The sequence below is a fragment of the Mirounga leonina genome, unplaced genomic scaffold (assembly GCF_011800145.1).
Source record: "Mirounga leonina isolate KUSES-001 unplaced genomic scaffold, KU_Mleo_1.0 Mir_53, whole genome shotgun sequence".
NCBI classification, from domain to species: domain Eukaryota; kingdom Metazoa; phylum Chordata; class Mammalia; order Carnivora; family Phocidae; genus Mirounga; species Mirounga leonina.
Window position 1 is genome coordinate 82,557,473 of NW_023270807.1, and position 12,724 is coordinate 82,570,196.

Sequence of the window (12,724 nt, forward strand, 5' to 3'; positions counted from 1 at the left end):
GTAATTCAGAGATATGTTTCAAAATAACACAGAATGGAGCACTGGTAGGGGGTATGGAGAGGTGAGAACTAGCCGTGGATTAATGAATGTTGGGGCAAGTGGGGAAGTACTGGGAAGTTCATTACACAATTCCTTTTAGCTTTTTTAGGGTGTGAATTTCTACAAAAATAAATAAATACATGTATTTTTTTTTTAAATATAAGACATATTCAGTAGTAACAAGAACACTCAGTACATGGAGGCATTTGCTACTAAAAGAAATCAGGGCTCCTTGAAGAAATGGATTCTTTCAAGTCAGAGAGAAGAAAAGTATAAAGTGAGCCTGGAACATATACAAGAAAGCAAAGAAGTCAAAGAATGACAGTGTGTTAAAATGACACAGGAACCAGCCTGGAGGGCTCCCAGGGGTCAAATTTAGGCAAATTTGAAAGAAAAATAATGATGATTTATAAAACATTGAAAAAAGGAAGCCCTCCGTCCATGGTGATATTCAAAAACAAAAAGAGAAAAGGGAGGGCAAGTATTACAGAAGATTGCCAACCAATCATAATAGAAGGAATAAAAAAATCAGAAAATCACCATTTCTCAAACACTAGTTTAATTACCGTTTCAGGCAAGGATCACTGGTGGGCAATGGTTGTTACTGACAAACAGAATATTCACCCAGTCCCAAGGATCACAAATTAGTATTAACTGCACATAGGAAAAGGTATCTTCATAAGAGGGAGAGGTGGTGAACATCTCCTTAATGAAGGAGTCAAACTTCCATCACCAATAAAGGGACCGTGTGATGCCATGCCTCTCTTCTGATGACGCAATCAGAGGCATAAACCTCATCTAAGCAGTAGTTTGGCCAAAAACATTTAACTTGAATCCAGTCATGAGGAACAAAGTCAGAAATTTGATTTTCACACTTCAAAAATATTAAAGAAAAAGCAGGGGACATGATTTAGATTCAAGGAAACCAAAAAGATATGACATCAAATACAACGTCGGACCCCAGAATTCCAGATGGGGGTGAAAAAGGCGGAAGCTATAAACGACAATATCATGACAGTTGGGAACATTTTAATATGACCATATGTTAAATATAATTACTGCTTTAGTGTTCAATTTCTTAAGTATTATAGCTGTGTTTGTATGCCTTTGTTAAGCTAAAAAAAAAAAAAAAAAAAGTTGGGGGGTGGCGCCTGCCTGGCTCAGTGGGTAGACTATGGGACTCTTGATCTCGGGGTCATTGAGTTCAAAACCATGTTGGGCATAGGGCTTACTTAAAAAAAAAATAGTGAGGGGTCCCTGGGTGGCTTAGTCAGTTGAGTGTCCAACTTTTGATTTCAGCTCACGTCATGATCTCAGGGTTGGGAGATGGAGCCCCCGCTGGGCAGCTCTGCGCTCAGTGGGGAGTCTGCTTGAGAGTCTCTCTCTCTGTCCCCCTCCCCACACTCTAATAAATAAATCAATCTTTAAATTAAAAAAAAAGTGAGTTCATAGCTGATAGCACAACATATAAACAGAGAGATGTAGAAAGAGGAAAAGCAAAGGCTGCAAAATGTTAACTGTTAAATGGGTCTACATTAATCCTGCAGGGGTGTTTGCTATACTCTTCTTCCAGCTTCTCTTCTGTCTGTTTGCCTGATCTGAAATTTCCAAAATAAAAAGCTGTTGAAAAATACATTCTTCTCTTTTAGTGAAATCTGAATAGTACACTACGTACAGGTAATGAAGTGTCACTGTCTTTGCTCTTCTGGGCCTTCTCCTTGGAGCTCTCTTTCTGATTGACTGCTTGCTCTGCAAACGATACCTCCAGGTTGATATCTGTTTCAGAGGCAGGTGCCTCCTCAGGAACCAGTGGAATGAGCTCTTTTTCACCAACAAGTAGGCTAGATGCCTGGTCTGGGGAAAAAAACCAGAAGGTTCAGTTAATATATTTTCTTTCTTTTTTTTACTTCTTTACATCAACTACATAAAAACCTTTGGGAAAAATACTATTTACTATAGTCAGTAATTAGTGGATACTTTAAAAAGTTTACTCCAAGAATCCTACCAATGGTGGATGGAGGGTATAGGAGGGAAGGTGGAGACTAGAATCCATAGTTCAATTGTGGAATCTTTCTCTGAGGTCACAATTCTTAGACTGGGTTGACACATTCAACATTGATAGATGATCTCAAACTCTGAATGAGAAACCTTACAAAAATTTAGTAAACTTAATTGTCGTTTGATTTTACAACGGGAGATTAAAAGCAAAAGCAAAAAAAAAAAAAAAAGGCGGGGGAAATTAGTGATACACCATTTCAGTTTCTCAGAGTGAAACAGATTACTGGAACAGACCTCTTCCACACCCTGCATTTCCTTTCTGGAATGTTATCTACCTATCAGAGGAAGAATTCCAAAATAAGAGTTAGTGCCAGAAACTTGCCACAGTGGGAGTCAGGTGTGGAAGTACCTGGTACAGGAACCAACAGGTTTTGAACCCAATTATATCAAAGACTATTAAGGTTCTCACAACTATAAGCCTAGTCAAATAAATTCTGGATATTTACATCAACATTTTAAGGCTATATAATTAGTTTAATATTGTTTTTTGTCTGTTGTTAACCTTCTAGGAAAGAATTAACATTGGCAAGCTTCTTTGCTGAAAACACTAGCTTTAAAGTTTTGAAGAAAATAGTTCTGACATAATTCGGTAAGTTTTTGGTTTAAACACAACTCACATTAGAGAAACCTTGGAACCAATGACAGGATTACTGTTTTTTTCTCATTGCAGACTTTTAAGTCATGGTGAGCAGCTATGTATTACAAAATAAACTTACGTAGTGCATTCGCATGCTTCTATACTAACACCACAAGGTGATAGAAGGTAAAGTTAATTTAAAAATTTAATAAAGGCATGCCATATCTATACGTGTGCTATTAACACTGCTGCCTTCAGAAAAATATGTTTATAGTCATTTAAATTAAAAAAATATGTTTTTGTTTCACCCAATAGAAAATTAGGAATAAATACAACTCTAGCCTCATTACACAGTTCTGTTTGATAAGCAGGGCGGGCCTCTGGGCACACGACCTGTGCTGTCATGGGCCTCTGCGTTCAGAAGGACCCCCTTCTGGGTTTAACGCTTTGCTGTTGCCACCTTGGAATCTCAACAAGAAGTCCCACATTTTCAGTTTGGGCTGGGCCCTGCAAACTACATCAGTGGCCAGGTAGTATCTCCCAGTTAAAATAATAAGTAAACACTGACCAATGCCAATTCCAAAAGTAAGAATGAATTTGAAGCTCCTTGATGGTAATTATCTGCTGCCATCTACGGCACATTTATATACTATTTATGTTGCTATTCCAAGAGCCTGTGACAAATTTTTTAATTAGGATAACTAAACCATTTTACAATCAATTTTTAAAGTATTAAACGTCAGAGCACAGTTTTAGTTTTCCTTTCCCACTGGCTTCCACTGTTTTATGTTTTACTGTGAGTATGTATGTTGGTTTCCTAGGAAACCATTCTGAGAGGGGGAAAAAAAATGATTAGCCATTTTCTTAAATTAGAAGCTACCTTTCCAGAAGCAGAGTGTTTATGGACAAGAATTTTAAAACCATTCTTTTTTTTCCCTCAACACACCCATATCACCACTGCCCCACATAAAAAATGTCCTGTGTTGGCTGCTGGAGGGGAGGGGGATGGAGGGATAGGGTAACTGGGTGATGGACACTGGGGAGGGTATGTGTTGTAATGAGCACTGGGTGTGATATAAGACTGATGAATCACAGACCTGTACCCCTGAAAAAAAAATCTCCTGTTGATTTCAAAACTGAGAAATTATAATTAAGTTACAATATATTTAATATATACGAATTTCCTCCAAACTGTGGCAAAAAAAAAAAAAAAAAACTTGGAGCATAAGAACCTAAGAGTTCAAATGGTAGATCAAGTTAAGGTAGATAGTAGGAAAAACTGTTTCAGGGGTAATAGGCATTGTTACAAGAAATGGATGGTGAATTGGCTAATAAAAATATCTATGAATCAATGATCTACTCTCATAGAGAAAAGTTAACAGAGAATTCTGACATAAACCTTTGACTCTTAAAGTCCTAAAGTGTAAACAGTATAATTTCTTTATTCTCCTTTGGTTTTGAAGTGAACAATAGCTCTGGGTTATAAATATTTTACACAACTCCTTAAAGTTTTTCAACTGTTCAAAATATTCCAAAGTGCCTTTATTTTTATTTATTTATCTTTTTTTAAAGATTTTATTTATTCATTTATTTGAGAGAGTGAGAGAGAGAGAGCACATGAGAGGGGGGAAGGTCACAGGGAGAAGCAGACTCCCCGCCGAGCAGGGAGCCCGATGCGGGACTCGATCCCGGGACTCCAGGATCATGACCTGAGCCGAAGGCAGTCGCTTAACCAACTGAGCCATCCAGGCGCCCCCAAAGTGCCTTTATTTTTAAAAAGAATTATCCCTCCTCCAAAGAAATCAAGAGGAAATAAGTAAATATACGTACCAACATGAAAGTTTTAAAAATTATTTGGGCATTATTAATGTTCTAAGTGTATGTATAAAAATGATGGGCCATTCGCATACAAAGAGTTTTATAATTTGATGAAAAGAATAATACTTAGCTGATCAATTTGAAATGTGATAACCCTTGCAACATTAAGACTGCTGTGACTTTTTCATTTAGAATAAATATCTCTCATTGAACATACATAAAAACCCAAGTGTAGGAAAACATTTAAAATAGACGAGGTCATCCACACCTTCAGATTTCAAACAGAATGAGCTCCATTTTTGAACTCCAGACAGTGTTTTCCTGTGCCCTTCATTCTAAACCTTTCAGTATGTACATGGCACTGGCTAATTCACGGACTATCAAAAGAATATGGCCTTGCCTACAACAGGTGCAGTGGTAAAAACTCAGTGACTCGGATGCTGTTACACATATTGTCTTATTATTCTGATCGGAGGCTCTAAGCCTGCCTCATAGCATTTGGGCAAAAGCAGATGTAAATCAGGCAAGTTTGTCATGTTTTACTCAGCAGCTGCAAGCGAGCCTGGAAAGTACTCTTATAAGGAACTTGTCTTCCAGAATTTCTGTTTATAGAGCCTACCACCTCTGGCAAGGGAGGAAAACATCAAGCAAGGACAATGTTTTCCTCAGTATTCATTTAGCAATTGCCAGGCACCCTTCCCCAAAGCATACGGACATTGGCACAAAAGGTTCATCCGTCTCTCTCGATGACCTAGCTCTCTAGCAGGCCAGTACTAGCCCTTCCAGCTGGCTCGCCGCTTCAGTGTTTGCTGGTCTGCAGAGCTGGGGAAACACCCAGTGATTTCATTCTGATATAAAAATATACATACAACTAAAGAAACCTCCACATAATAGCAAGGGCTTTGATAGAAAATATAGACATGTCTGTGTCCATACACAGACATGCACACACTTATTTACTTATTTCTAAAGGCAGGGGTGCAGGAGAGAAGTTCTGAGAAAAGTATGGAAGGAAAAATAGAGATACTGATGTTCCAAGCCTCCCAGATGTCCCATGTAATCTTGGACTAATCCGATTGTGATGAGAAGGCGGGAAACACTTCCCAGTCCTCCACAGTCGGCCTGATACTCCTCCCTACCTCTAATCCCAATACAACACTATTAATGGTGTGAGCACTCCAGGTGCCAGGTCTGAAGAACATAAACAAAACAAGGACGAGTCCCTGAGCTGGTATCTGGCAACCACAGACTACCTCTGTTACAGTTTTTAAATAACACAGTAAGGATTAAATTTTTAAGGTTCATTTGGAATATTTTTTTTCTTTTTGCAAATAAGGGGAAAAGCTACAATTGAGTGCTTTATTAAGTGCTAACGAAGTCTTAATACTTATTTTCACCCATGGTACAGAAGAGAAAAAGTATGAAAAGAATTATAATGAATTCCCCAAAATACTGTTTTTTAAGCCTTTATAAACTTTCTGAACTTAATTTATGAATTAAGAACTTATGATCTCAGAATGGAGTTCCAAATTCTTCAGCTCCACTCACTAGCTGTATGGCCTTGGGAAAGGGACTTCCTATCTCTAAACCTCCGTATTGTCATCTGTAAAACGGGTTCAGAACAGTACCTACTATGTAGGGTTCTTGAGTAAATTAAATTAGGTAAACATCTTCACAAAGTACCTAGAACATGGTAAACAGTTGGGAAAAATGACTATGCATAGAGATGTCAGAACAGAGCTACACAAACATCCAAAAAAAAAAAAAATCGAAGTCCCACTATATTCCCAGCCTTATGTAATTATCTATTTGGGCACTTTATATTAGCATTTTAACAAAATTTGCTTACTAGAATTGAAGGTGAATGTTTTAAAAGGTTGTATCTGTTTGTTATGCTAATAAATAGGAAAATACAAGAGAACAGGTCCAACGTACCATCTTTTCCTTGATGTGTGTTTTCATCTGCTCTGACTGACTGTGAGTTGATGCCATCTGGAGCCTAAAGATAGAAAGTGGGCCATTGAGTCATCTCCAACTCACAACCAGAGAAATGGTACTGTAAATAATCCCATTACCAATCTTCAGAGTACAAGAAACACACTCAGAATTAAAACCACCACAGAAAAAAAAATGTACTATATTTATAATCAACAAGCAATCATCCAACAAATATTAGATTGCCCCCTAGGGGCACAATACTAAGACACAATACTAAGCCCTGTAGGGAATATGAAAAACATTAAGAGTGTCCTTGCCAATGGGGTGTCTGGATGGCTCAGTCGGTTAAGGGACTGACTCTTGATTTTGGTTCAGGTTGTATCTCAGGGTCCTGGGATGGAGCCCCACGTCAGGCTGTCAGGCTCCATGCTCAGCGGGGAGCCTGCTTGAGGATTCTCACTCTCCCTCTCCCCCGCCCTTCTCCCCACACTCTAATAAACATATCTTTATTAAAAAAAAAGTGTCCTTGCCATCAAGCACACCACTACTTAGTTGAGGGATAAAGACAAACTTACAAAAAACTGGTAATATCCAGTAACAGAGCAGATAAACAAAACGTGGTCTATCCACACAATAAAATATTATTCAGCAATAAAAAGAACTTAAGTACTGATACAGGCTACAGCATGGATGAACCTTGAAAACGGTATACTGAGTAAAAGGAACCAGTCACAAGATAGGATTCCTCATCTATAAAATGTCCAGAATAAGCAAGTCATAGAGAGATACAAAGTAGGTAAGTGGTTGCTTAGGGGTGAGGAGAATACAGGAAAGACTGCTAACGGGGTTTCTTTGGGAAATAATGAAAATGTGCTAAAACTGAGGTGATGGTTATAAATCTGGGACTATACTAAAAATCGCTAAATTATAGACTTTAAATGGGTGAATTAGATGGTATGTGAAGTATATTTTGATAACGCTATAATAAAACAAAATTACAAGTCGACATGTAGGTAATAAAATAAAAAGTCTTCAAATTAAAAAAAAAAAAAACCAGTAATAAATGTGAGATAAATTAAAACTAAATTACCAAGCAGGGAATATGAGCTCCGATATTCAAAGAAACTTTTTCGAAGGGATTGGGGCAGTGACACCTGAAAACTGTGGTCCTCCAAGGGTTTATAGACACAGTAGGGCATGGCTGGCTCCCCTCACCAGTAAGTGTGGCTGGGCAATACTTCGTCCTTCCAAGTCAGTCTTCAGAAGGAATTCAGGAATCAGGAAGGGGAGTCTACACCAATCAGACACAGAGGTCTGCTTGAAATAATTATTTTTTAAATAATCACTCTACTGGATTTTCATCTCCATTCAAATAAAGTGTTTGAAAGGACGACAGAGCCTACATTTCACCTCATGCTGTTGGCCGGGAAGGACTCTCCCCTTCACCTGCCGTCTAAGAAGAGTCTAGAAAAGCACCAGGGCAGGTACACAGAGGACACCAGGGCACCTCTTAGAGGCAGACGTACTCGGGACAGTGACTACTCAATCACAAAAGCGGTATGAGGGTCGGGACATTCCTTCAACCCCCCACCAGGACAGAGCAAATACCATCCTCCTTTCTTCACCCACAAGACTGCGGAAGGCCAGCCCTCCACAGCACAACGAACACAGTGAGCAATGCTAATCTTCCATACGAACACATATTTTGGAGCATGTGGTCAGAACCGTTTTCCTTAGCAAGTGAAGATAACAGTGCAGATGGTATTCATTTCTGTATTATATTTCCTAGTGTCAGCAAGGGCTTCGTGAGGAAGCATTTAAAATGGAAGAGCTGAATTTGTACCTATTTGAGAACAGAAGAACTGCAAGTGAAGATGGCTGGCCCATGTTTCCTTGAGGAATGGGGACATATTTCTAATGGGTGGCAGTGTTCCAATTAAAGGCACGCAGTGTAAGCAAGTTAACGTGATTTTAATTTACTTGTGCTATTTCTCTCTTAATGGTGCCATCAGATGATACAATCCACCCATTACCTTCGAATCAAACCATGTGGCTTAGATATTACTGGGAATTTGCTGGAAAATGCTGCTTCTAGCCTGAGTAGCAACATCCTCTTGGAGACTGGCACGAATCCCACAGTAGATATTTTGCTTAGACTCAGTTCTCTCACCCTCCCCCTTTTTACTTCCTCTTAACTCCCTTAGCGAGGGTTCTTTAATTGGGAAGGAAATGTCATAATACTGTATTTCCTTACCATTCATTTTCCTACATCTGGAAACCTAGTCCTGCGCTTCAACCCCAGTGGTTGTCCCAAATAACCACTGGGTGGTAAGCAAGTGTTTAACTGCCTCTCAGGAGCAAGAGACCTGCCTGGAGCAATCCAGTGACCCCAAAACTCCCATCAAATAGACCGGAGTTGATCCACAATTGCCCATGCAAATACAGTAGCAATCTGAAGCTATTAAGGATTTCTCGGAAGAATAAAATGTCTACAAAAAGAAAAAAAACCCTCTACATGACATTCTGGATTAAATTCAAGGTACCTTTCTTTTTTTAGAATCATATGATTTTTGTTACCCTTCATTTGTAGTATAAATAGAATCTCATGTTCGGATTACTTAATATCAGAATCATATATGGATACCCAAATACAGTAGGACACATCGTGGTTAAAAGCACCTACTTCGAAGTCACACAAATTTGGGTTTACTATCTATGGGACATTGAGCAAGTTACTTAAAGTCTATGAGCCTCAGCCATAGAATGGAAATGGTAATACCTCACTCACAGGACGGCTGTAGGGATTAAATGAAATAAGGCAAGCAAAGTCGTTAGCACAGTAAGCATTCAGCAGTGGCGGCAGTAATTAGTACTACTATCATCACTGTTCAAGATTCCTTTTGTTTGTTCTCATTCCAACAACCCTCTTGGGTCTTCTAGGCCAGGACTAGTCAGTACACCTGAGAATAATCCAGAATGTAAATCCACTTTAACCCGAAGAATATCATTTAGTTCAGCTGACTTTTTTTTTTAGAAGCAAGATTTTCCTGATAAAGGAAGAGGTGATATTAATTTACCTTTTGTGCAAGCTCCTTACGTGCTCATGGATGAGTAACAAACAGCCCACCAAGGGGGTGTTCTAGGCCACCGAGGTCTCTCACTTTCACCATGCCTACCCTGCTATCTCTTCATCCATCAGTCCCACAGTCTCTCCCCGCCCAATTCCAACAGCTTCCATTATAAATTAATCATCTTGACAAATATTTACTCAAATCTTCTATGTGCTAGGCACTGTGTTAAGCACTAGACACAAAGGGGAAGTTACTTCATGTTTCAGGGTTCCTGCTTTCTAATTATACTGCAGTTAGCTCCCTCACCACCCTTCCCTACACTTTAATTCATCCCCAGATGAGCCTCAGGAAAAGCAAATATTCCTGCAGGAGTTAATAAATAAGGAAGAATCCCTTACCTCCTACTTTTCTATAAGTAACAATTGGTAGTCCCATGTGTGAGCGGTCAGGCCATTCCTAACACTGCAAGGACAACTAATGCAAGGATTATGCAATGAATTTTAATTCATTTAATTTTCTGCCCCAGCAGTATAACTTCTAGAAGGACAGGGACTGGGTCTCTCTTGATCCCCGCCAGCACGGAGCTTTAGTGCCTGGCATACAAGTGCTCATTAAGTTTTTAATGATCTGAATTAAACTGGATTGGTCCAACCAGTTCAAAGCAATTATTCCTTTGCTTTAACATCAAAAAAGAAAACCTACTTTTTCTTTTGACTCTCTCTGTTGAGCAAATATGTCTCTGACGTCAGGTATCTGGTACTGTTTGTTTTTTTTCCTCAAGGTCTGGGAGACCGTCTCTACCCGTTTCTCAACAGCAGCTGCCTGGGTCCGGGTCAGTGTTGACAAAAAGACCATACTTTCTTGGGGATCTCCAGCAGACTCTCCAAAGAGATTGGACAAGCCAGCTTCCTTAAGCCACTCTTCTTCCAGTTCTCCCTCTAAAGACAGTAGAGAAAAATGGGGCTTAAAAATCACAAAACATGAAAACTTGCACTTTTTTAAGCTTTTCAAACACACTTACTGACATTCTTCTATCAAAATCAAACCACAGTGCTAAGAATCATTATCTGAAACTTGGGCAACTGCCATCAACTCCAGCCACAAAGATATCAGATTTTAGGTCCATTTCATATATACTCGATTAAATGACTTCACATGTGATTAACCTCTATAACTGCCCTGCAGATTAACTAGGGCAAGATAGTACTGGCCCCTTTCTAGAGAGGAGCAAGCAATGAAAAGATAGTTTACTTCCATCAAGTTACAGAAGGAACTCAATGCTGGAGATATCCAATAAAGCCCTGTTTCTTGGCTTAAATTCAGCACTACCCCAGAGTCCAACACTAATTGAAGGAAAGGCTTGTTTTCTCTCTTCACTGTTGCTGACATGGGAGTATGGCAAAAAAGTAAAGAGCATCCAGACATCAGGAACTAATCAATTTCAAATTAAGTTTTTAATCCCCATAGTAAGCACATCAGATTCATGTGTTTTGTTTTGTTTTTTTACAAATTAAAAAAGAAAAGCACACTATTTTAAGCAAAAATATAGAGAGAGAGATTATGGGAAACTAATTACATAATAATCAATTCAGAATACTGAAAGCAGAAAGTAAATAGTAAAGCAAATATTGTGTAAGATCTATGAAAATTACAGAAAAACAGAAAGATAACGAGGATAGATTCCCTTCAAGCACTAAGTTTATAGAGGAAAATGAAAGACCGAGGACTTGAGACCCCAAAGACCTTCATCTACACTCCATTTCTCCACCTTCATAGTCACCTGACTTTGGACAAGTCACTCAGCCTCAAGTCTACTCTGTTCTCTCATCTATAACCTAAAGCTTAGCTGTCCTGGCTTCCTCCTAACCATGAGAGAACATTACATGGGAAGAGCTTTGCAGAGCTCTACCATAACCTGTGTATTCTTCCACATTGTATCAACTCCTTGAGGGCAAGAATCTAGTATTAATACCCTCGGTTTTAAGAAACATAATGTAGTGCCAGGCATTCTGCATGCTGGGCAATAAAACTGTTTACGGACATAAAAAAGTCAGCCATTATCATGAATGCTGTTAAGGTAGAACTCAGTATACATGCATGAAACCAATTTGCCAGGGGAAAGAAAGCAGATATTGACATGATAGGTAAAGTAAACAAGATTTGAATACAGAATCACTTGATCCATTAAAAAGCAGAGGTAAAACTCAAACCATTTAAGGTCAAAGAAAAAGCATGGGCATGTAGGAACATTCCCAATTCTTCTTGATAATCACATTATGAACAACAATCTCTAAATTCATTTTAGTCTTGGAAAATTATGAAATAGGTAAATGACACACATCTGTGTATCAGGCTTGAATGCTATTTTCTGTGGAATATTTTCTCCTTATTCAGCAGACCACTGGTATGCTGCTTCCATCTTGAAACACTGAGACAGAACGTTTGGGCCATGCACTGATTTTCTCAAGTAAGTTCAGTCTTACTGGTAAAGTGAGGAAGAATGAGAGTAAAATAAAGGAAAACCCAAACAAAAGAATGACTTGATTATAATTTTACAAATCTAAGAAATGTTAAATTAAGAAAAATCTCTAATTTCTCTTTTAAAGTATTATTGGTAGATTTTTCAAAAAATGCCTTAGCAAGGGGAAAAATCTATGTATGTGGATTCTGTTTAACAGCTCAGTGCTAAGTCATATACTCAAGAAGTCCTCTGCTGAAAAGGAGATCATTATTAGTGGGTCAGGAGGCACTCTTATTTTTTTGGCATCCAGATCAACTGACACCCCAAAAACATACTTACAAACATATGGGTGGCACAAGGCAGGGAAAGAAAGTTAAAATGGGACACCTGGCTGGCCCAGTTAGTAAAGCAGGCAACCCTTGATCTCGGGGTTGTGAGTTCAAGCCCCATGCTGAGCGTGGAGCCTACTTAAAATAAAAATTGTTTTTAAATGCTTTTTTAATAAAAAAAAAAAAAAGAAAAGAAAGAAAGCTAATAAATAGATGCCAGAATTGGTCATCAAAAACTTGGTGACTTCTTGAATTACGAGACTGAAAGAAACCGTATGAATTTTGAGGGGAAAACATGTTTTATATGTTTCTTCTATAATATCAAATATAGTAGTAGAGATTGTGGGAAATACAGGTGGAAAGAAACTGGAGACAAATTATGGACCAAATAGAAGAAAGAAGCAAATATGGAGGCTGAAAACGCTAATGCCAT

General features: G+C 38.6%; 1 protein-coding gene across 4 annotated transcripts in view; it reads right to left on the reverse strand.

The window, feature by feature from the left end:
* Positions 1-12,724, reverse strand: part of ARHGAP18 (Rho GTPase activating protein 18) — a 123,985-nt gene that overhangs the window by 44,426 nt on the left and 66,835 nt on the right. For all 4 annotated transcript variants that reach the window (XM_034990597.1, XM_034990600.1, XM_034990599.1 and 1 more), the window contains exons 3-5: positions 10,204-10,439; positions 6,428-6,491; positions 1,715-1,893 (exon numbers count right to left, since the gene is read on the reverse strand). In XM_034990597.1, the coding sequence (XP_034846488.1) occupies positions 1,715-1,893; positions 6,428-6,491; positions 10,204-10,439 (479 nt within the window). The remainder of the gene's footprint in view (positions 1-1,714; positions 1,894-6,427; positions 6,492-10,203; positions 10,440-12,724) is intronic.